The sequence below is a fragment of the Polypterus senegalus genome, chromosome 1 (genome assembly GCF_016835505.1).
Source record: "Polypterus senegalus isolate Bchr_013 chromosome 1, ASM1683550v1, whole genome shotgun sequence".
NCBI classification, from domain to species: domain Eukaryota; kingdom Metazoa; phylum Chordata; class Cladistia; order Polypteriformes; family Polypteridae; genus Polypterus; species Polypterus senegalus.
The window spans coordinates 3,672,344-3,698,437 of NC_053154.1; the positions used below are offsets into that span (position 1 = coordinate 3,672,344).

At 44.2% G+C, this 26,094-nt stretch overlaps 1 protein-coding gene across 1 annotated transcript in view; it reads right to left on the minus strand.

Moving 5' to 3' along the window:
• Nucleotides 1–26,094, minus strand: part of LOC120522960 (hemicentin-1-like) — a 112,002-nt gene that overhangs the window by 51,904 nt on the left and 34,004 nt on the right. Inside the window, exons 8-11 of the mRNA XM_039743818.1 lie at nt 21,284–21,562; nt 18,458–18,748; nt 14,392–14,691; nt 9,721–10,005 (exon numbers count right to left, since the gene is read on the minus strand). Coding sequence (XP_039599752.1) covers nt 9,721–10,005; nt 14,392–14,691; nt 18,458–18,748; nt 21,284–21,562 — 1,155 coding nt within the window. The remainder of the gene's footprint in view (nt 1–9,720; nt 10,006–14,391; nt 14,692–18,457; nt 18,749–21,283; nt 21,563–26,094) is intronic.

The window sequence follows — 26,094 nt, forward strand, 5'->3', positions numbered from 1 at the left end:
CGGATCCGCGTCGGTGGCAGATGCGTACTGATCTGCGGGGCTTCATCAGAGCGGTGGCAGCAGGAAGAGCTGAGGAGGAGGAGTCACTGCAGCTCGGATGGCCACAGCAGCTGCTGAGTTGTCCGGAGGCATGCCACCGCACCAGGAGCAGGGGAAACAAGATGGCCACGGACCAGAAGTCCCTCCCTGAGACAAGCAAGGGATTGGACGGTGTGTGTGTTGCGTACCTGCCGATGATTTGTCGGAGTTGGGACCAACAAATGTTCATCCTGAGCCGGGGAGACGGCCCCTCGGAAGGCAGCCAGCGTGTGTGACTGGTCGACAGGTTCATCCACCATTGGCTGACTGTCTGTGCTTTCTGGCGGCTCTGCTAAGCTGGGGGAGTGCCTTCAGCCCGCAGAGTCGCTATTGCAGATGGTATGTGCCCTCTGAGAGGAACCGGAAAAGTTGGAGGGGAAGACAATCATGTCCGTGACGACGCTGTGACCGTGGATGGATCGGTGTGACGTTGGATCCTCCGGCCGGAATGGCACAGCAGGGCAGGTAAGTGGAACTGGCCCCATAAAGGATAAGGGAGACCCCACCGAAAAGAACAGTGACGGGAGTGATCGGATTCAAGTAGGGGGGCTCCAATAGTGGAAATGGTGGTGGAAGCTGGTAACGTGGTGAGGAGAGAGAGAGCAAGAGGGGAGGCAGGATGCCGGCAGATGAGTGCCTTGGGTCCCAGCGCCCTATGCCCCGAGCCAGTGGCGGTTTCGCGTCGTACCACAGGGACGCAGATGGGACAGGGTGTACACCTTTCCCATAGGGAGACACAAACTGTCACGGCATCCCAGAGAAAGAGGAGGAACTGAAGGAAAAGAGCCAGTTCCTCTGATAAGGGAAGACTTGGGGCAGGCTGCTCACATCCAGAGAAGGGCCGTCCCCTGTGGATGCAGAGTGAAGTCAGCTGAGATGGCGGGGGTGCAAGCCGACCTGTCTGTTTTCCCAACTAGAGGGGCATGGAATCCGCAGATGGGGTGCCAAAGGCGCAATTCCCGGGGTGCCGGTCAGAAGGGGAGCGCTGCCTGTGTGTAGCACAGCATTTCCGCTCCTGTTTCTGCCTTTTATGTTGCAGGACCAGACCCCGGACATGCAGTAGGACTCGCTTCATTGGAGACCTGCCCTCACGGGACAGGCCGCTGCGCCCAACGGGTCTTCACTGGCGATGAGGCACTGTGGCGAGTGGCTGGGGGTGGTACCTATCCAACCGAGATGCTCAGAAGGACCGGAGGAGGGCTTACACCTCCTCCAGACCACGAGGGGGTGACCGCCCTGGTGGCTATGAAGACCAAGGGAAAGGAGTATGGAAGCTCAACCCTACTGGGGCCTGTGGTCACCGCCAGGGGGCGCCCAGATGCCTGAGGAGCCCTGGTCCTCAGCACTTCCGCCACACCTGGAAGTGCTGGGGGGAAGAAGACCAGGGACACCCGGAGTGCTTCTGTGTGCACAGCCTGTACTTCCGCCACACCAGGGAGGGCCGGCGAAAGGTTATCGGGAGGCACCTGGAGCTCGTCTGGGTGGGGATAAAAGGGGCCGCCTCCCTAAATTCAATGGCTGGAGTTCGGGTGGAAGAGGTCAGAGCTCGGAGTGGAGGCGGTCAGAAGAAGAGATAGGCATTGTGTTGAGGGCCTGGACTGAGGGTGATTGGTGCTACGGCACTGGGTTGTGCGCTTCACTGTCTTGTAAATAGTGTAAATAAGAGTGTGGTGGTGATTTAAACAATGTCTACCTGTCTGTGTCCGGGCTGTTCCCCACACTGTGTATATTGGGAGAGGGCGGGTGGTTTTCGAAATCAGTTTATGTACGGGGAGTTTGTGGGATTGTAGATAAAGTATTAATTATATTTTTTGCTGCACATTTTTTGTAAAATCACTTTTATTAGCGGATGTCATTTTCTGCACCGTGGGAAGGGGTCTGAAGACAGTTTGGGGTTGACATGCAATCATTAGTTAAATTTCCACTATAAACTAAGTGAAGCGTAGCGGTTACAATCACTACAACTTTGCCTTTTGCAGTCAAGGCCAAGTACACGGGTGGCTGCTCCAAACCTTTATATTGTGTCAAGGATCATCTTTTCACAAGTGTTAAGTGCGCACAAAGCCAATAAATACTGTGGCTGGTGGCGTGAGCATCCTTTCAAGGACGACACTTTGTCTTCCAGTCTCCATTGCTGCACGCAGGTCATTTAGACAAACGGCTACGGCGCATGTGATTTTGGTTGTTTTAGCGTCAGTGGAGAAACTTCCGTAAACGATGTGAAAATGTGAGTGTGGGCGGACATCTTTGTCATTTAATACTTTGAATGTAGCCAAAGGCCTTTTACATTTTCATGTATTTGCTTAGTAGACACTTTTATCCAAAGTGACTTACAAAAGAGGTTGGAGTAAACATCCATCTAGGGGACTGCTGGGAGACAAGTGTGACAGGACGAGGTGACAAAATGGATCTTCACAAATGAGGAGCTCAGAACAAGCGAGTTACAATTGCCAGGTTACAAAAAGGCAAATGGTTTGAGGGAGCCCGAATTTCAAAATGGAGGTGGGCAGCTCATTCCACCAGCTAGGAGGTACACATAAAATAAGTCTGGATTGAGATTTGCCACCATGCAGAGCTGGCATCACCAGAAGCCATTCATTAGCAAATCTGAGAGGTCGAGAAGTAACAGAGGACCTCACAAGTATCTCCATATATGCGGGTGCTGACCCACAGACTACTCTGTAGACGAGAATCAAGTGTTGTGATCTGAAGGGAGGAGTGATGTGTGCCCCCCTTCGTTGGTTGAACACCAGACATGTTGCTGCCTTTGAATCATCTGCAGCAACTTGGTGGCTTCTGCTAGCAGAAGGTTGCAGTAGTCCAGATATGACAAGAACAAAGCCTGGACCAGGAGTCCCGATTTATTTTCCGTCAGATACGCTCTGATCTTATTGATTTTTGTATAGACTGAATCTACAAAACCAAGACAAATTTGAACTATTGTCCTGGAGACACAGCTGGTCATCAATCACCACCTCAAAGTTGCCAACCGACGTTCCAGGTGTTATGAGCTGAAGTTTTACCCCAAAGGGTAACCCCTCCATAATTTGGTTATGGGTGCCACACGTAATTCTAAATATTGCTGAGGAAAAGCATGAGAGATCATACGTGGTGCAACGTGTTCATCTTATTGAAGAAGGGAGTCAACTGATCATCAGCCTCCCAGAAGATATGATTTTCATGCTAGCCAGTGAAGACCTCTGTGAGTAAAACCTGAAAGATTAACTGCTGTACGGCCCCCAATCACAAGGTGCGGTGAACACGAAGATCGAGAAGAGCGTCTAAAACCGTTGAAGTGTTGGCACATACCATGTGGAGTGTTCTTTATATGCAGCGTGTCCTGTTTAATGTTAGTTATATGCCAGTAATAATACTGATGGCACAGGTTTCTGGTTTGTCAATATGAGGTCTTGTGGATTTAAACTGGGCTTGCGTGGATGAGCAGTTTGTAACTGATAAAACTGGCAGAGGAGGATATGGAGGAATTGTTTACTTTCCATTGTGGTCGGGCAGTGGAAAACTTAAAACTGATTTTTGGGATGCCAACCGGATTGTCCCTTTTATTCATCGCCAGATGAAATAAAAAACACGGAAAAAGGAAAGGAAAGTGTGGGGCTTTGCGCTGATCCGGGGTTTCTCATAAGAATATAATGAAGGATCCCAACAAGCCAGTGCTCCATCCTGCAGCTTGAGTTGGCCTCCTGGGATGCCCATCTTTTATGGCGGTCGGACCAGAAGGTGCAATTTTAGGTGCCCTTATTGGGCAGCTTCTCTGCATTGTGAGGGAATAAAACAAAGAGGACAAAGTTAATGGTAGCCCCCCCTTTCATCTCTGCAGTTTATTGCATACCTGTGCCAAGCCTGCGGAGGAGCCCCCCAACACACATGCCTGACACCACACACTCTAGCAGCAGCAGTAAGAGACCAGTTTAGAACTGGATATCACAGAAGAGGAGGATTGGCACTGCCACCAGATACAGGGGCAGTGGTGGTGGGCATTTTTCCCATTCCTGTTTATGGTTGGAAGTGGAACGCCTCAGAAGATTATAAATTTCTGGACACTGGTGGTGGGGCCTCATTGTATGATCCATTTTGTGGGCATTAGTTTACAAAGGTTGAATATTCCATGACATCCTTTTTGCAAGTAACAGTTTATTGCATTTCAGGCTCCATAAACCACAGTTTATGTTAAAGACTTTTAGGGCCGGGTGTACAGTAATCCCTCCTCGATCGCGGGGGTTGCGTTCCAGACCCCCCCGCGATAGGTGAAAATCCGCGAAGTAGAAACCATATGTTTGTATGGTTATTTTTATATATTTTAAGCCCTTATAAACTCTCCCACACTGTTAACATTATTAGAGCCCTCTAGACATGAAATAACACCCTTTAGTCAAACGTTTAAACTGTGCTCCATTACAAGACAGAGATGACAGTTCTTTCTCACAATTAAAAGAATGCAAATATATCTTATCTTCAAAGGAGCGCGTCAGGAGCAGAGAATGTCAGAGAGAGCGCTCGCAAAGAAAAGCAAACAATCAAAAATCAATACATGCTTTTAAGTATACAGAAGCACCGCGATAAAGCGGCATTTTGTAGAGGAGCGTCCGTGTCCTCTGTGCAAACAGCCCCTCTGCTCACACCCCCTCCGTCAGGCAGAGAGAGCGAGAAAGAAAGATAGAGAGAAGCAAACAAGCACCGCGCGGGAAGCACATCTTATAGCATTGAGGAGTTTTAGTTAATATGTAATACATGCTCTGATTGGGTAGCTTTTAAGCCAACCGCCAATAGCATCCCTTGTATGAAATCAACTGGGCAATCAAACTGAGGAAGCATGTAACCTAAATTAAAAGACCCATTGTCCGCAGAAAGCGGCGAACCAGTGAAAAATCTGTGATATATATTTAGATATGCTTACATTTAAAATCCGCGATAGAGTGAAACCGCGAAAGACAAAGCACGATATAGCGAGGGATTACTGTATTGTCTTAGGGGGGTTATTTAGGGGGCAGACATTTTATATGGTTGCTATTCATTTTCGTTACTGTTTGTAAACGGTTTTTAATATATCAAATTTATCGGGACATTTTTCTGGTGTGTTTTTTTAATATTCAGGTGGTGGGCAGGGCTTAGGTGTTGGTCTCATTCCATTCATCCCTCGTTTCAGAAGCGTTTCTGCTTGCCACCTAACAAAACTCGAGATTCGGTACAAAGTAACAATAAAGTGCTGAACGTCCTTCTGTGTGTGCTGGAGAAAGCTGATCCTGAAGGAATTGGGACAAAGCCTCGCCTGCAGCTGAGGTCAACGAGAGCAAAGCAGAAAGTCACTGACTTGGATTCCCAGAACTGTTGACTGAAATTGGTAGTTAGGGTCAAGCCAGCTAGTATTGGCATCACTGTAACCAAAAGTAAAACGCTGTGTGAAGGAGAAGCCTTGAGCTGCTACAAGTTTCTCTTCCTAAATTCAGTCTGAATGTCCAGAGCAGCATCACACACACACACACACACACACACACACACACACTGAGGAGTGGAGTGCCCGACGGGTAAACCAGTGCAGGCTAGTTGTCAAGTACCGGTCACTTTGGGAAGTACAATCTGATGGTTTTTATTCCTTTGCTGTATTTACTGTATTTTTTGCTCCATAAGACGCGCTTTTTTCCCCCAAAAGTGGGTGGAAACGTCTGTGCGTCTTATAGAGCAAATATTGGATTACAGACCGTGATCTGTATTACCTGACCTGGTAGTCAACGGTAGTGGCAGCTGTTAGAAGAGGAAGTGGTAGGCCTACGAGAAACTGCTTAACACTAGAATTACCAAAGCCTACGAAAAAACTCATAAATCCGTCCCACCTTAAATCCCTTCGCACCTCTCCGTCAGAGTCTTTTGTCCTTTAAATGTGTTGATAAGCAGCAAGCAGCCTGCTATCACATCCCCCCACTCCGCACAGGTTTTCTCAGCTCTAGTCTGTTTGCCTGCGTGTCAGTTGCTTAGAGTTGTATAGAGTGGGAAGTCAAGCAAAATGACACCTTTTATAAAAACAAGATCGTTATTTGGAAGACATGCATTTCATATGTGTCTACAACGGTCTATGTAAACACATCGTTAAAACAGAAACGTTTTTCATGTTTTAGTAATAATTGACAAAATGTAGACATGAAGTGTAGAGATAGATAGATAGATAGATAGATAGATAGATAGATAGATAGATAGATAGATAGATACTTTATTAATCCCAAGAGGAACTTCAAATATATATATATATATATATATATTCATGTGTATATATAATGTGTGAAGCCAGAAGTCCAAATATCAAATGAACACTTTCACAAAAGGTACAAATATAACAGAAGTGCGCTTCAAGAACCTAAATATTTTTAAAATTCAGTTTTATTCTCTCAGTCGTGTTCACGCTCCCCCTGATCTGACACTGCTGTTTTCACATAAAGACACCCTATAACAGAGGTGAACTCAGATGATGACGAGGGTTCTACATTGGAGAAAGAATGCATATCACACTTTTGCCATCGCTGTACTTTGTATATGTAAATGGGAAGCTCTGCAGCCTACTTGTGACTTTAGGAAGGTACCGTATATACTCGAGTATAAGCCGACCCGAATATAAGCCGAGGTACCTAATTTTACCTGGAAAAACTGGAAAAACATATTGACTTGAGTATAAGCCTAAGGTGGGAAATGCAGCAGCTACTGGTAAGGAGGATTTACGTGAAGGCTTTCTATCGATCTATTTGTAACCAGTTTGACAAGGTTAATTCCAATGAGCTTCTGACTCCATCAATCCAAGAAAGAAGGCCTGGTTTGTGAGAACAGTCTATGACCTCATTACTGTAGATCCTAGATCTCTGTGGATTCCATTCCCATGGATTTGCTTATCCACTGTTATAAAAGTGCAACACATTTCCCTACACCCACGGTCTAATCACGCCTATTTGCGGCCATACTGTAGTGTAGCGGGTCCACACCTCAAGTCAAAAAGGCCACTTTTTACATCAATAATCGCGGCTTAGTGAGGGGGTGTGTGTGGCTGAGCGGTTCCGGGGAAAATTTGTGATGTGGGCGGTGCTCGCTTAAGTGCACAGGTGAGGAGTCGTCCACATCCATAATTGATGCCGGGAGTTGCTAATTGCCACATCTGATCCACGTCTCCGCAATAAATAGAAGCGCAAGGTGGCTAGGGAGAGAGAGAAAAAGAGAACGAAAGAAATGGAAGGGAGGTTAAGTAAGAAGAAGGTGGCAGGAAGGAGAGAGCCGGTGCAAAACAGCGAGCGAGCGAGCGAGAGCAGGCTCAATGGAGCAAAGGCAGCTGGAAGGAGAGCCCCAAGAAAGAGTGTTAGGCCGACACAAGTTGGGGCTGAAGGAAACGGTCGCTCCAGCTAAGTGATCAAGGAGCTGGAGTGACTGGTGATGAAGACAACTGGTCATTGAAAGGCAGCAGCAGTCATGGAGGCTTTGGGCTTGTTAAGCCCCAGTGTGAGCATCCTGGCTGCTGGGGAAAGAACCCAAGTCTCAGTCCAGATGGAGCCCCACGTAGCAACAGAGGCCTATCATGCAGCAGCAAAATGTGAGATTGAGCAATAACAGGTCTGTGATGTCCTTAGATATCGGGGGCTACACATACATTGCACTAAACGGATCAACGTATGTCTACCCGGTGCAGAGAGGTATCGGTAATCTATTGAACCCCATTTGTGAGGTGGACTGGGCCGTGTTCCCCACGAATGAGGAATTCCAATTAAGTGCGGGTCATAAGGTTGAACTGATGAAGGTGCTGCTCTTTGTACACACTGACCATCATCACTACTGATTAAAAGATTTAGTGAGGTCCCTGGATTGGCTCTGTTGTGGTCGCTCATGACCTCTGGGAGGAAAGCCTAGAAGATGATCAACCAAAAGTCATAAAGCGGGGGCCCAAAAGTCTCCCTTCACCAGTTCTCCCCCTAAGCCAGAATGCCGCTGGATTTTGCTGATCATCTTTCCTGTAGGATCAATGCTTCAATATCAGTGGTTTCCATGTCAGAGGGGATCTCTCAGGAACGTAATCCCTTATGGATAATAAGAATTGAATGCACCTGCGCATTCTTTCTTTCTTGAATTTTTGAAAGTACATTTGTACATCCTTTGAAACTTGAAAAAATGCTGACTGGAACAAAGCAGGAGTTGAAATGGGGGCTGAATCTCCCTGAGCTGAGTCACTGGGTCCTACACACTGTCATGCTGTACATGCAAGAAGCGAGTCAAGGATCATCAGAAGGGAGAAACGAGGCCTGCAAAGACACACACGCTCTCGCTCTCTCTCTGCCATTTTCTACGGAGATGAGAACAGGCCATGACGCTCATTTCTGCCACTCCATTTAAAGACCAGGTGGGAGCAAAAGACCAAGCCGGTCCAGAGTCCAACCAGCGTGCTAAAACAGAGAGTCACCTGGTAGTAAATATAAGAACGTAAGATGAACTGTTAGTTAGGCTGTAATAGCATTTTTGTTACATTTGTAGCGGTGCTACGGACTAGGGAACTGCGAATCCCCGTTGGCCCTTGGGTGTCGCACTATTGGACACGTTCGAAGGGTGCAGGGGAGGCTGAGAAGAAGATGGGCTCTTAAATGCAGGAACCAGTAAGACCGAAGGAAGAAGGATCACCGTTGTTTGTCTGTCAGAGCCGTCGCCTGTTTGGAATATACGTGGAATACTGTCTTGATTGGATGTAAGTCCTCTCTCTTGGCCATCTGCATTGTGCCTCGTTGCAGGGAACACTCCCATTCATCCCTAACCGCTTCAGAAACGGTAGGACAAACTTTATATGGACCTCTGAGAACAGTTCACAGGATCTGCCGCTCGCCAAGCTTTAATTACTGCTGATACATGGGATTGGCTTATGGACGTCGTCGTGAGGGTTTATTGTTAGGTGTTGTGTTATCTTGTGCTGGTCCCAAGCCCGGAATAATGGGGAGGGTTACGTCAAGAAGGGCATCCGGTGTAAAATTTTGCCAAATCCATATGCGAACAGATGATCTGCTGTGGCAACCCCTAATGGGATCAGCCGAAAGCAGAAGAAGAAGTTGTGTTTGTTATCTCCGTAGAGGAAGGGGAGGGTTATCGGCTTACTGGTTGTTTGTATTTCCTTTTCATTTAATATATCGCTCAGTTACGTATTTGATTTGCTGTATTTCATGTCTCTGTGTGTGACTGGTGTGAGTCGGGTCAAAGCTGGGTGCGTTCCTGGGATTTCCACCAAAAAAAAAGAAACAAACCATCGTCCCTACAACAGTGTGAATCTGACTGGGACCAGAAACTGTCCTATAGTGCAACACCCAAGGGATCTGCAGTTCTCTAGCCCGTAGCACCACTACACATTCGTTTTACTTTATTTACTATTTTGGGCAGATTATCTAGAATAGCTGATGAACAGACGTGTAACTTTCTGCTGCCTGTTCTGGTGTTCTATCTTGTTAATCAAGGTCGTAGATATAAAAGGTAATGTAACATACGCAGACTATCGTAGGAATTTGGGGGCATCAAGTTCAAGTCTGCATAATAAAGAATACAAAGGGGAGAATCGGGTCACCCTAGGACCCTGACACAACAAAACCCCATCCCATCCTCGATACCCTCGGCCTTCCTTACCTGTCACTCTCACGTTGACGGTGTCACTTTGTTTTTTCACATTGGTGCCCATGGCCTCCACTTCACAGCTATAAAGCCCCGTGTCACTGATTTCAGCTGATGAGATGGTCAAAGTCTCCTGGGACCCCGGTTGTGTCCAAACTGTCCCATTTCTGTAAAAGCGATACCGAAGGTGTCCCCGCTGTGCCGTGTTCTTCAACTGAGTCTTGCAGTGCAGAGAGATGGGCTGTCCAATCCATACTGACCACTGGGTGAGCGGTGACAGGACGGGCTTATCAAATGCCACTGCGTAAAATAAAAAAACAACACGTGAGAAGTCCAACAGCCCAGCGTCCTACACACTTAATTCATGAACCTACTCAGTGAATGTGTGAATTGTGGAGTTACTGTGAGTGGAGATAAAAAGGAGGAGCTGCTTTAGTAGTAGGAGTCCACAATGCACAGACCATCAGAGTCTTGACTTATTACATACGTTACTTTCAAGAATTCTCGTATGTAACATTTTCAAATGTTTTTTCATCTTTTCCCACTTCTATGTGGTTCAATGTGCCTGATCAACCTCCTCCATACACCTCCAGTGAAGCCCTTTTCCTTCAGATCTTCTTTTACTTTATCCATCCACCTCCACCTTGGCCTCCCTCGCTTTCTGTTCTCTTGGACTTTCATCCCGTCCCTCTTTCTCCACATATTCCTTGTCTCTCCTCCTCACATTCCTAGATGTCTCTCCCACTTTTGTTGTACCTTTTGTAAGATCTAATCTTAGAGAGTAACATGTGGCGGACGGCTGGGGGCCTATATGATGGAAGGACTGGGGGAGAGAGCGGGCGCAAAATATTATCTCCCCCGGGGATGTTAGAGGGCAGCACCCCCTGGATTGCAATTGCACCACAGATTCCCATAAGGCATGCTGGGAGTTGGAGTTCGCTGCTGCCATGTTGGGTTCTGTGGGTGCCACCAGGGGGAGCTGTGGACACTGAAGAGCCCTATGATGTTGGGCTTCTTCCACACCTGGGAGTACTTCTGGAATGTGCTAATGGGCCACCTGAGTCGGGATGGAGTGACATGAAGCTTGCCAGAGGAGGAGTGGAGGTGAAGGTCACGAGAGACAGAGAAACAGAGAGAACAGAAAGGAGGAAGGAACAGAAAAAGAAAGTGCCGTATTCATTGGTGTTTGTGTGCTGTGCTGTTGTGGAGAGCGAAAGGAAAACGTCAAACATGTGCCTGGTGTCTGCGTGTGTCGGGTTTGGGAGCCCTCGTCTGGTCACAAATGTTAAAGTTCAACTAATTTAAGTGTCTGTTTAAATTCAGCACCAGAGTATCAGTTTCTTACAGCTACCTAGAATGTGGTGTTCTATCCCCTGTAAGTTAATAAGAAATGGAATTTTCCTTGAGTAAGAAACAGTCTTATTGCTTAGCATGGACGGCTAGATACATTTGCAAATAGGAGACGACATACAGTTTAATGACTGTTTTGAAATAAGCATTTGAAAGTACGACTGTAGGACCAAATATAGAGAAATATCAACAAGATAAATACTTAAACAGAACTTTCTTAAACAAGAACATCTCTTTTCTTTAATATCATTTTTACTTTCTTGTTTACGGAGTATAGGGAAAGTATTGTAGTCGACCAAAAATTCAATGTCGAGAGTTTGATGAAATGTCGACGTTTTAGACCTCCCTGACTTTCTCGTATATGAAGTGTATGGGAAGTATTGTAACCGTCCTACAATTTGATGTTTTAGATCTCCCTGACTTTCTTGTATGGAATTATGCGTGTGTGTGTGTGTGTGTGTGTGTGTGTGTGTGTTGTCACGCACGCGCGCATGGGAGGCAGCTAAAGGGCTCGAGTGAAGGCAGTTCTGAGGCATGCTGGGATGTGGCAGAGTGCACTAACTCTCTTTCTCACTTCCCTGTAGACAAAACTCGGGAGGTTCCACCTGTCTCTCTTGACGTCACTTCTGGGGCCGAGCCAATGGAGACAGACCTTACCAGCTCCGGCCCCCCTGATGTCACATCCGAGCCTAATCCAATGAATGATGAACACGTGCCCGATCCTTATGACCTCACTTCCTGTCTCCCCCTTTAAAAGCCTTCCCTTTTTCCCTTCTCTGACAGTCTTGTTTTGGACTCTGTTGTATGCACTTCAGTGCTGGTTTTTTTGAGAAAAACGAATTTAGCAGCCAGGATACCAAATTACACGGGTGGCTGCCCCAACACTTTATCTGTCTTTGTCTCGTTTTGTGACAGTGTGTATAAACACGATAACTTGAGTACGCTGTCACTTCAGTCAACCAAATTTTGCATACAGTATTTGGTACAAAACGTCGACTTCTATCAACTTTTGGGCTCTTTCCGCTAACCAGAAGTGCTACTTTACCTTTTATTCATGCAACTGCAGAGTCCGATCTATTCAACTTTTTTCCTCTATGTTTCTGTGAATTGTTTTGCTTTGAAACTTTACTAAAACTTTTAAAATAAAGATCTTTGGTTTGTGGAATTATTGGAACATGTGTCACACTATTGCCTGAAAGATCCTTTGAAGCAAACTAAAGGCTGCAGTACTTTGTTCATTTGGGACATACGCAGCTGCACCTCTGATTGTCTCATTTCTCATTCTGTCCCTTTTTTGTGACTCCACACGTTCATCTCCACATTTTAATTTCTTCTTCATTCAGCTTCTTCTCCTGGGCTCCCTTTACTGTCCATGTCTGAGCTCCAGACATCATCGTTGGTCTTAAAAACCTGATGTTTAACCTTCACCTTAATTTTTCTCCTGATCGCTTCCTTCTTCCTTTGGTTCCATCCACACTGCACTCTGTGAATTATCCCTGCAGCTGGGTGGAGTGGTGGCTCTCTGGCCAAAGGATCTGGGCTGGTAATTCAAAGGTTGTGTGTTCAAATCCTGGCAGTGACAGAAGGAATGCCACTCCGCTGGGCGTCTGAGCAAAGGCCCTTATCCTGCAACTGCTCCAGGGGCGATGTACAAATAACTGAGCCTGCCCTCTGACCCCAAAAATATCTTTGGAGACTTATTTGGGTATACGAAAAATGACAAACTCCTAATAAAAGAAATTGTATATGGCAAATAAAGAATTCAAATCACCAATTACCACTGATTCTAGATATTTAATCCCCTGCACTCTTTTCAAAGGCTAACTTCTGAATCCTGATCCTCATTAAACCTCAGATATTCCATCTTCTTCCTATTTATCTTCAACTCTCTGTCTTCCAAAGCCCGTCTTCTCCATTCTTCCTCTTTTCTGGTGCAACACAACACAATGTCATCAGCACAAAGCCTGCTCTGGGGGGATTGGTCTTTTATCCCACAAGTCAACACCTCCATTATCAGATCAAATAAGTAAAGACTTCTAGAAGATTGCAGGTCCAGACCTCCTCAAACTGGAATCTTTTCTGTTACACCAACACTGATTTTAACACAAGTCCTCATTCCTTCTTACAAATCTGACCCTACAATTTTAAAATGCAGCATAAAGCCGAAAGGGAACGAAATGTTGATTAGCACACGTGTGTAAGAATTTCGCTGTAGACATGACAGTGATGACCCGATAACTTTATCAAATGTGTGCGTTTAAAAGGAAATCCTTCTTGGCGCCTTGCTATGTGTCAACTGTTGGCAGGAGCCCCGCCCCTTGAGCCCCTCCTCTTGCCTACATTTGTCCCCTGGCCCCTCCTGTCAGTGTCTGTTGCTAAGCAACACTAAAACTGCTGCACTTGCCTGATGGGAGCCTCACTGGATTCGCTCGAGGTGTGTGCTCCAGCATTGTGCCTCTTGTCTTTGTGAAGGCCTGCAGCCCAATGCTCTCATCTTCTGTGTTTTTGACCTGCGCTCATCTTTAGCTTTATCTGTGATTGTTTCCCTTTGTTCTCACCTTCTGCCTCTTTTTTTAATTTATGTTTTTGGATTATTCAAGTGTGTAATAAAACAACATTTATTTTTACACTTTAACATTCCTGTTTCATCGTTGGCTTTGCCCTGATCAGTGCCTGATTCTGTGTACATGGAGCCGGTTGTGCTTTAAATGACAAAAAGCCACGGTGTGGCCAGACAGACTGACTTTTCTTCAATGAGGTCGAGTATTTCATGACTGTGATACAAGGTGTGCTGTTTCTGTGGGCATGTATGGCTGGCACTTAGCTAGCAGGGTCATGTTTGGTTCCATCTTTTTTAATGATCAATCAGTCGACTACACCTGAGCTTACCAAGCAGGAGTGCGATTGGATGGAGCGCCACTCCGTCTCAGAGTTCTTACAGATATCTCATTAGAACATTAGAAGGACTTTCGACAAGGAGAGGCTGTTTAGCCCTAATCCTATCCACTTAATTCCTCCAAAACAACATCAAGTTGAGCTTTTAATGTTCCTAAAGCCCTCCTGTCTCCCACACTACTTGCTCTCTTATTACCTGTGTCTATAGTTATTGGTATGAAGAAAATTTATTTTTTACAAGTTTCCAACTTTGCCCAAGTGTTCTTGTTGAATTCATTTTAAAACCACAGCCTGGACCCACTAATAACTGTCATCATCCCCGTATCTCATTTAACTCCTTATATTTCCCAGTAAATCCAACCCATTTATCTACCAAGGTGTCTGCTTGAACCATAATGGGCATCCGTTATTCTGCACTTCACAGAGTCACGACTCACTTACCGTGTACCTGGAGCACCACCGGCCGGCTGGAGTTCAGATAAAATGGAGGCTCCCCTCTTCCGGCTCGACACCAGTACTCTGCTGTGTAGGACAGAGTGACAGACTGGATTGTGCACTTTGACTCCCGGCTTCCGTCCTTGCAGATGGTAGGAATGGAGGACTTATTGCTGTTAGTGAACCACCAAAATCTCCATCCAGCTGCAGGACTGTCCTTCACCTCACAGCTCAGGGTCATCACGTCACCTTCAAATATGAGGGTCTGTTGGGGCTTCAGGATGAGAGCTGTGTTTGGGGGCTTCTCTGAAAAAAGAAGTTGACGTTAAGAGGAATTAGTGACTTGGATTCTACAGTCTGGGTGAACTCACACCCCTTATACTCATTACTAAGAGTAAGGAAAGACACAGAGAGGGAAGGTCTCACTGGGTGACAACACGGCTGTACGTCAGGAGATATCTACGTTCAGTCAGCGAGTGACAGCCATCAGCTGGTCACATGACTGTCACTAACTGTTCTGTTCTCCAATTTTTTAGCACTGAAAGTATGGAAATAAATAAAAATTAATAATCAACGCAACACTGTGATGCATCTATGTGTATATACGGAATCTCCAGAAAGTTTTCAGACATGTTGAGATGTTGCAGCCTTGTGCTAAAATCATTTCAATTCATTGTTTCCCTCATCAGACAAAACTCAAAATCCCAGAATGACAAAGCGAAAACAGAACTGTAGACATTTTTTCAAATTTATTATTATTATTATTAATATATTTATTATTTTGCGGTGGGTTGGCACCCTGCCCAGGATTGGTCCCTGCCTTGTGCCCTGTGTTGGCTGGGATTGGCTCCAGCAGACCCCCGTGACCCTGTGTTCGGATTCAGCGGGTTGGAAAATGGATGGATGGGTATTTATTATTAGTAATAATAATAATAGTAATAATAATAATAAACTGAAATATACCCTTGACACAAATATTTTGATTAATAATAATAATAATAATAATAATAATAATAGCAATAATAGTAATAATAATAATCTGAAATATACCCTTGACAGAAATATTCATAATAATAATAATAATAATAATAATCTGAAACATACCCTTGATCAAATATTCTGATTAATAATAATAATAATAGCAATAATAGTAATAATAATAATTTGAAATATACCCTTGACAAAAATATTCGAATAATAATAATAATAATCTAAAATATCCCTTGATCAAATATTCCAATTAATAATAATAATAATAATGATAATCTGAAATATACCCTTGACAGAAATATTTTGATTAATAATAATAATAATAATAGTAATAATAATAATCTGAAATATACCCTTGATCAAATATTCCAATTAATAATAATAATAATAATAATAATAATAATATGAAACATCCCCTTGATCAAATATTCCAATTAATAATAATAATAATAAAAATAACAATAATAATCTGAAATATCCCCTTGACACAATTACTCCACGCCTTTGCCATTTTCCGTTTTGCTCAGGTGCACTCCATTCTACTGATCACCACTGAGATGTTTCCACACCCTGTTTGGAGTCCGCCTGTGGTCAGTTCAGTTGAGTAGGACTGATGAAGAAAGACCCACAGATGTTTAAAGAAGGGCCCAACAGCTGAGCAAAATCCAAGCCTTGAGGTTCATGGAGCTGCCTGCAGAGCTGAGAGACAGGATTGTGTTGAGACACAGTAGGAGGTTACCAAAAATATTCCTGCAGCATTGAAGTCTCCCAAGAGCACAGTGGCCTCCATAATTCTTCAATGGAAGAAGTTTGGAACAACCACTCCTCCTCCTCCTGGCCAAACTGGGTGATTAGGGGACAGAAGGACCATGGTAAGAGATGAGACGAAGAACCTGACGGACACTCTGGCTGATCTCCAAAGAACCTTTTAGGAAATGGGAGAAACTTCCAGAAGGACAACCATGACTACAGTACTCCTCCAGTTGAGGTTTTATGACAGTTTGTCCAGACAGAAGCCTCTCCTCAGTAAAAGTCACAATGAAGCTCACTTGGAGGTTACAGAAAAGGCTCCTAAAGGACTCAGACTGTGAGAAGTAAGATTCTCTGGTCTGACGAAACCAAGACTAGCATCACGTCTGGAGGAAACCGGGCACTGCTCATCACCTGTGCACTACCATTCTAACAGTAAAGCATGGTGGCGTCAGCATCAGAGACTGGAAGACTAGTCAGGGTTGGTGGGAAAGCTGAACAGAACAAAGTACAGAGATATCCTTAATGAAAGCCTGCCCCAGTGTGTTCTGGGCCTTGGACTGGGGTGAATGTTGACCTGCCAACAGGACAAAGGAAAGACAGCACAGGAGTGGCTTGGGGACAACGCTCTGAATGTCCTTGAATGGCCTGGTCTGAGTCTGAACTTAAACCCACTCCAACACCTCTGGAGAGACCTGACAAAAGCTGTCCATCGATGGTCTCCCTCCAGCCTGATGGGGCGTGAGGGGATCAGCAGAGAGGAATGGCAGAAAAATCCCCAAATCCAGGTGAACGAAGCTTGTCTTTTCAAACCCAGGGAGACTCCAGGCTTGAATGGCTGTCAAAGGGGCTTCATCTAAGTACGGAGTAAAGGGTCTGGACACTTGAACTGATGTCATATTTTAGGGTTTTATCTTATATATAAAGGGCTATGTGTGGAAGTGTGTGTGTCTGTCTTTCAGGCCCGGAAGTGCGAGGCTACAGCATGAAGGTCAGAGAGTTGGTACGGTGGTCCCAAGTTCACGAGTCGGAAGAAGAAAGAAGTATGAGGGTACAGCATGAAGCTGGAAGAAAGCGACTCCGTCGCCAAAGTGAAACCACCAACAAAAGTCAAATGAGAGAGAAACTTGCTTAGCCGCTGATACACAAGTGAGGCGAGCACATCGACAAAACGACAACCTCCGAGGAGACTCTGCATTTCATTTTTTCTGACGATTTTAATAGTTTCTAGGAACCTGGGCTTTTTACAGCACAGGCCTACACAGCTATTTTAAATAAATGCTCACAAATTTCTAATGTCACACACGTATGTTCCCTCCGGACCAGTGGTTGGCGCTGTCCTCTAACTCTTTCTCCTCTTCTCCAGCAGAACAACCGATGGACCATCAACCTAACACTTCTACCAATCCCCAGAAGATAACCTAACGGTACTTCCTGTTCCGGTCTCAAGAACCCACCTACTCCTGATGTCATTTCCCGGTCCCAAGATGCCACTCTACCATTACATCACTTCCTGTTTTCTGATTATGTATGACAGCCATTTCATTTACTCAGTTCTGTTTTGGACTCCGGTTTGTAAAGACGTATTTTTCACGTCTGCTTCAAGTATATGGGGTGGATCTCCAACTCTTTCACGAGGTTTTGTGTCTTTTCGCACACTAAAATGTTGTTTTCGCTTTGTCATTGAGTGTTGCTTGATGTGAAATTCAAAGTTAACTACTGGTAAAGTTTACAGTTGTTTAGAATAGCCACCGAGGGACATCGAGCCTGCCGTACGCCCCCTTATTTATAGTAGAAATAACGATGTCACCAGTCACAAGTCCTGTAACAACATGAGCAGGATGGTGACGATATGCTGACAAAATGGCGTCTAGTAAATAAAAGAAAACAAGAAAACACAACAATGATGGAAAGAAACACCAAACAAAAAGTGAAAAATATGGTCACAAATGAAACCCTCATATTAAAAAATACTTCAGTTTTTCACATTTTCCTCTTCTTACTCAGCTGTAATCCTAGCAGTCTGCATAATTAGAACAGAAAACATGATACCGTTCTAATAAAGCCGTCTTCAAATGTGTCTTTACCTTTTTAAACGACCCTCATGTTAAGGTAAACAAAGGGAAATTCATTTGGTCACATGCGTCACGAGCAAATGTCAAAAATTTCAAATACTAAGAAAGAGGAGAATGAGATACGTGTGCTTGATATGCAGAGCTAAGCTTCACTCCTCCATTTTGTTTGTGTTCATCTTCTATGCTTCTTCTTTGAATGTGTGTGACTTACGGACACAGAGATGTTTTTTGATCCCGTCAGTCTATAATGTTCTTACCTCTCACGGTCACGTTGAACGGTTTGCTCCTCTGGGTGTACATTGGCCTCCTTGACCTTTCACCTTTGCAGACATATGTGCCCCTGTGTGACTCGTTAATCAGGTCAATGCTCCACGTGTTGCCGTTTGCCATCCCGCTCCCATGTCCTTCTTGAAGCTCCTCGCCGTTCTTGTACCACCAGTAGCTCCAGTCGTCGTATTTCTTGTCACCGGTACACTGCAGGACGAGTTTCTCGTTTTTGAATACGTCACTCCAGCCCCGCACTGATGTGATCTCGGCTGTGGGTCGCTCTGGAGGAGACAAGTGTGAGGAAAAGATTTTAGACATTTACACCATCATGTGAACTTGTTCTAGTGGGAAAAAAAGAAAGAATAAAATGAGATGCAAGCGTGAAACACCAAATTAGCTGATAAGCTCGCTCGTGCGGCCCTTTGAGTTTTCATCAGCTGCTTTTTTTGTAACCCAATGACAACATTAAACAGACACAAACTGTTAGGATCCTTTCATGCCAATCAGTTTGAAATTTCTTTGCTTTCCCATGCGTTAAAATGAATGTGTATTTTTGATGTGTGAGTATTATGTATTTTGTAATTTGTAACAGCATTGCATGAGAGGACTTCAAATCCCAGCAGTCTGGGCATCACTGCACCACTAGGCAGCTTCTGCTGTTCACCTTGGGCCACTGCATACTAAAAGGAGGCCTATAGCAGATCATGATCGACTTTTGTGTTTGTTACTATGTCGCATTCACAGCTGTGGCAAACCCCGTCCTCAGGGCCATCTTAACGCATGGGCAAGCAGGGCAACTGCCCGGGGACACCACGAGCATAGGGAGCCCATGGTATTCTATGTATGTTGTGACTTGCTGTCAATAAATAAATAAATAAATAAATACTAAACTAAACTAAACTCTAAATATTTGTGATTGTGTTACATGTGGCATTTGATCACCTCTGCAGCCTCACGTGCCTCTATGTCTACGGATCTCGCGCACTAATTACATAACGTAAAAGCATACACATTAATGTCACTTCAACTCAATTCTCGGCAAAGAAATTTCGCAAATGCTTGTGTTGGACACTTGATTAATTATCAATAATTCACAGTCATTTCATACTGTGCCATCTCCATCTGTATGGTTTACCAAATGAGTATCATTTATATGTTAATAGTTTTGTGTTTTTCATGGCTCATGTTATATTGTTTAAACGTTTGTGTTGATTAAAGTTTTTTTAATGTTTGAACGCTGATTTTGTTGGAAGTACCAATACAATAAATATCTGTTTAATTGTATCGACCATTTCCATTTGTATTCCTGTGACTGGTTGTCTAGGTAGGCGCCACAGTGCACTGCTTTGCCCAGGGGCCTATAGTGCTGTTAAGATGGCCCTTCCTTTCCCTGGATTACAATTACCACAACCTGTAAGGATTTCCAGTGTGTCCTGAATTTGTCTCATTTTAATAGCTTGTTCATGTGGTTTGGTCTGGTTTGGGAGACTCATCGCAAATCAGCACTGAAACATTACAAAAGTGTTAACGAGAACAGCCCAACAAAATCTGCCAATCCTAACTACTTAAATCCTCCTTAAAAGTCCACTTTATGAGATGGATTTAGGAGTCGTAGTGAACTCAACACTATTAACTGCCAGACAGTGTTCAGAAGCCATTAAGAAGCCATTAACAGAATGTCCGATTATATAGCGCCTTGATGTGTGGAGTACAAGTCACAGGAGGTTCTGCTCAGGCTTTATAACACACTGGTGAGGCCTCATCTGGAGTACTGGGTGCAGTTTGGGTCTCCAGGCTACAAAAAGGACATAGCAGCTCAAGAGAAAGTCCAGAGAAGAGCGACTCGACTGATTCCAGCACTTCGGTGGCCTAAAGAGTTACACATAAGAAGTGAAAATGTGGGGTTTGAATACGCAATAGGAGGTCTGAACATCAAGAGTCCACCTTATGAGAAGGATTTAGGAGTTGTAGTGGACTCAAAACTATTAACTGTCAAACAGTGTGCAGAAGAAGGCAAACAGAATGTCAGGTTATATAGCGCCTTGATGTGTGGAGCAGAAGTGCCAGGATGAGGATCTGCTGAAGCCTTATAACATACTGGTGAGGCCTCATGCGGCAGATCAAAAATAAAAAGAAACCCAGATGCCCAGCCTGGGATCAAATGAGCAAACATGGGAGCAGAGAACCTCCATACATAGTTCTGGAACAGGAAGATTGAGCCACAGAAAGCCCAATCCACCCCAGACCAATCCCCATTTCCCCCAACAGGACAAACCACAGTAAAACGATGATGACACTATAAAGCTTTTCATTATGTGTCACCCTGAGCCTGACTCGGGTTTAACCGTAATTGCATAAAATTCCAAACCCAAGGCACACTCAGGGTTAATGCCAAGGAGGTTAAAGAGCACATTGGCTTTATTAGAAAACAGGAACGTCCACTTTCATTGAACAGTTGGCATGTCGACTGGGGCACTAGGGGCACTAAAGGTCGTTTTATTCTTTACAGCGGTTGGCTTGGGTGGGCCACTGCCTCATGAATCAGGTGTCCTGGGTCTGGACTGTGTGGAGTTTGGGTGTTTTTCTGTGTTTATTGCTTATTATCGGATTTAAAATGGCCGACATGAGCAAATGTGTCTGTGTGTGTCTGTGAAAGGGCCCTATGATGGACTGGGGTGATGGACAATGTTGGCTCCCTATGAGTTGGAATTGGAATGCGATGGTCTGTTGGGTTTACACTGTTAGGGTTGGAGATGGAAACATAATTTATACATTTATTGATTTACTTATTTTTCTTTTTTTCAGTTTCACTTTACCTTGGACCTTTAATGTCAGACTGTTGCTGAAGTTCAACTTCAGGTATGGTGGGCCTCTTCTTGCTTGGCACCAGTAGGTGTTGCTGTCTGAGACAGTCACCTCCTGGATTGTGTAGACCATCAGTTCACTGTCATGTTTTATAGCGTCATGTGGGGAGCCTTTAAAGAAGTCATATTTCCAGCCCTGTGTGCCACCCTTGACCTCACAGGTCAGAGAGAAGTTTTCTCCTTCATAGGCGTCTGTCTCTGGTGAAGTGAGGCTCAGCCTTGGTAGAGATGCTGAAATCAAAATGAAAAGACATTTAAAACAAGAAAAGTGCAACAATAACCAAAAATCCTCCATTATGTATTTAACCCTGGAGTTTACCATTGAACCTCTGAGAAATGCACCACATATGGCTTTGTGAAAAAAAGATTATTAAAAGAATACAAATTAAATACTTAATGTCAATAATGTTATAACCAGGAGTCACTGATATAGTGAAAGGGGTGTGAAGCCTCCAAAAATATCCACAAAACAGGCCAACATCTTCACAGACCTGCTTAGAAATGGCCTCACCCCAAGCTGCCAGCCTCCAACCACTACCGGCAGACTTCGGCCAGCCCAGGCCCAGAATGAGCAGCTGGCTCTATAAGTTCAAAACTTAAGCTTTAAATCTTACAATTTGAATTACATTTATATAGTGCCTTTCTGGGTACTCAAAGTACTTTACATACACAGCGGGAAGCCACTTCAACCACCGCCAAAGTGGTAGCATCCACCTGGATGATAAGATGGCAGCCATTCTTGCACCCATAAGTTCACCCCACATGAGCTTTTAGGTGGTCAAGGGGTGAGAGAGAGAGTGAGGGGATGATTAGGAAGACAGAATGGATGAGGTTGTGGTGGACAATTTAGCCAGGATATCGGTTACACCTCACTCTTTTCAAAGGATGTCCAGGGATCTTGTAATCACCACAGAAAATGAGTATCTTGAGTTTACATCTCATCCAAAGGATGGCACCAATGTTTACTACACAGTATGCCCGTCAATGCACTGGGGCATTTGGATCCACACACAGATCACAGGTCCTCACCAACAGCTCTTCCAGCTGCAACCCAAGCTTCCCCTGGATGTTCTCCCATTCAATTACCGACTGGGCATGAATGTGCTAGCCTTCATGAGGATGACCTGCTCTAAAGTGTAGATGTTATGGTGTCTTCAAAATATATCAAAAAAACTGTGCAAGGGAGAGGATAATAATAAACCTCTGGCTAGCTGAGATGACTCAAAGTATCTTAATAAATGAACACTTCATTTGGAAAGTGCAAGTCCTGGTGGGTGCTCAGGAGTGATGTCATGGAAACCCCGCCTCTTGGGGCTCCACCCACAGAATACAAGGCACAGCTATAAACTTAAAGACAGACTACATAAGTACTAAACAATGAATCAACATAACAGAACTTAAATACCAATTTGAAAAATACCTATTAAAACTAATGAAATAACAATAAAACAGAGGGAATAAACCCTGAAAGAAACATGCAAGCGAGTGAAGAAAGAGCTCTGGGTGAGTGGATTTCTGGAGTTGAAGGTGGGTTTCAGTCAGGGTCCATCATGAGGCTCACAACATTCATAATAGTAATGGACGTGAAGGCCAGAGCAGCATGTGATGTAGGATAGACTAAGGAAAAGTCAAAACGGCTCAGCATGATAATTGAAGGTGGACAGTCAAGACAGGTGGCAGAGTTAAGACCCCGTGTTGGGAACTCAACTTCAGGGGATGGTGGAACTGGACTTAAAAAGACAGACTGGACTGAAAGGTCTACAGCCTACGGTCCTTAGGTACAAACCAGCAATGGAAGGCATTTGGATGATTTGGTGGTGAGAGAAAATTGTGAAGTGCCTGCGAGAAGTTTAGGGAGCCAACTGCTATTCTGGCAATGAAGGATGGCTGATGAATGCTATGTGAAGAGGAGTGAGATGTGGAGTGAGATGTGGTCAATGAAGGAGGGAAATGGAGTGAAAATAATAAAGACTGAAATGAGAAGTGCCGAGATTTACCAGGGGAGAAGGACACAAAGGCAAAGATGAGAGATGGACTTGCTGTGGAGGTGAAGATTTTATGGTTAGGAAAAAACAGACTGAGGAGAACTGGGCACGTGGAAGAAAAGGGATGGTAGGAAAGACCAGAGAGAAGTAGAGGTGAACACCACTGATAGCTGTTATGAGCCGTCACCCATCTAAACTCAAATCCGGGCTGTTCTCAAACATTAGAACACAAGGCTCCAAATGTGACCTTAACAACCAAAGCAGCTTGTTCTCCAAAGTCTAGAAACTTCACAAGACCAAAAAAAAATATAATTAATTCAGAAAGGGGGAGAGGAACCATCAAACCTCAGGCCCAAGTGACAAAAACTGTTATGTTTAGAGTTTCATTTGAACTTTTCTTGTCATTCCCTGAAGGTAGAATAGTCAGCCTGGTGTTGTTTTAGGGATTTTTACATCCAAGGGATTCTTTTTATTATTTTCTAGATGAGAGCCCCCATTTAAAAGTTTACTTTTATTTCACATCTTTTTCCGCGCCATGTTGCTACGTTTCAATGACATTGTATCCCAGGATACATTGGGACAGTGTGGCGATGTTGTCATTAACATGCCAATATAAAGTTCACCCCAAAACAGTCATCAGTATCTGAAACTGAATTACAGTACAGTACAGTGAAACCTCGGGTCACGAACGTCTCGGAACACGTACAAATTGGGTTACGACCAGAGTTTTAGGAGCGAATCATGGTCGTGACCTGAGGTTCCACTGTACTGGTTATTAGAAAGAACTCTTTGCCTTTTGGCTTTTTTTTTGGTTAACATATCTCTCTTTTGACTTAGGGCTTGGCCCCCTGCTTTGCCCTTTGTCGCAGCTCTTTCTCCTGCTGCTCACATTTTCAGTTTGTGGACTCACTGCCCTTTTTGCCAACTGCACAAAAACAAATTTTCTTTGTACTTTAAAAAGTTATTTACAAAAATTAGAGAAATGAAAATACGGAAACAAACAAGGAATAAAAAGGCAAACCTTAACCCTTAAACCGCCGCAACCTGCTATAGTCGGTCCCCAGTGTAATTAGCCAGCACACGGGAGCCGAGTATATTTGACGATGTACATTCATTAAACGCCACAACTGGCTAAATTCAGTTTCCAGTGCAATTTTCCAGCATGCCGGAGCTGATCAGTCCGTGCCGTACATTCATTGGGCAGCCAGCTCAGGACCACTGGCGCCCCCTAGCGTAGCAAATCAGCATCACTGTCCCTGGGATTCAGCCGCTGCACTAGACCACCCTGCAGTCATCAGCCAGTTCAAGCGCAGTTGGCTCAGTCGGCGATTTACTGAATTTCATCAATGGCGTCACTTGCACCTTGTACATACTGTATAATAATAGATTGTATCAATACTTTTTTATAGTTTTTACAGTTCATTGGCAGTGTGTAAAATGATCAGTGTTGCAGTAATTGTGATGCTCTTTGCATGAAAAGATGTGTTCTGTTAAAATTTCACTTTTTCTTGGTGAATTGTGACGTCTCCTTAAAAAATGTAGCAAAAAAGTATTTGGCATCTGGGGGTGCATTAACCCCCTCAAGTATGTGGCGGTTTAAGGGTTAAAAGGACCACTCCTGTCCTAAAACCAGAAACCTAAGTCCTTAAGCAAGCCGAGACCCAATTTCTCTGTCTAAAAAAAAAGGTAGGGGATTTTTTTTGTAAAGATCTGGAAAATAAAAACATCGAATACTCATAAAGGTAGTAAAAGAATCTTTCTCAAGAACAAAGGGTAGAACAAGAAGTGTACTCGAGAGTTCAGAAAAAGAAGTCTTACACCACAAAAAGCACTAAAGAAACAATCACAAGTATTTTAACAAAGCTCAGACCCCCGTGACCCTGTAGTTAGGATGTAGAAGGTTGGATAATGGATGGATGGATGGATGGATATCCAATCTTGAATACAATGTAAAGGACACATCGATATTTATATGGCGGCGTCAATGACATCACAACCACAGAGCATTCTGGGACTCATCACCACAGCCGTTGTCAGAATAAGGCAAAGTCCACAACAAAAGCAAGATTGAGTACATCAGTATATCTTCTCAGGAGACTCCAAATAAAAGTCAAAAATGAATTTTGTGGTGGTTAAGGGTCCATAAGAGATTTATTTCATGGAGGTGCTAGAAAAACAGAATAAATTTCCCCTTGGGATTAATAAAGTATCTATCTATCTATCTATCTATCTATCTATCTATCTATCTATCTATCTATCTATCTATCTATCTATCTATCTATCTATCTATCTATCTATCTATCTATCTATCTATCTATCTAAAGAAACCAATCAAAACATCAATTACAGACATCAACCAGAGGAACAAGGACTTACAGAAGCACAAATCCAAAGTTCAAAAACCAACCTAAACAAATGCTAATGCATCAGCAGCCATTTTGTGGTCCACTGTCACTTAAATAGAAGCCGCTATGTCAAAGGGCCCTGCCTCCCTAGGCTCAGAATACAAAACTCAAACAGCAACTGAATAGAAAACCATCACAAATACTCCTTACAATTAACATCCATCCATCCATTGATTATCCAACCTGCCATATGCTAACTATAGGGTCTTGAGGGTCTGCTGGAGCCAATCCCAGCCAACACAGGGTGCAAGGCAGGAAACAAACCCTGGGCAGGGCACCAGCCCACCACAGGGCACACACCCACACACCAAGCACAATTTTTAGAATGGCCAATGCACCTAACCTGCATGTCTTTGGACTGTGGGAAGAAACT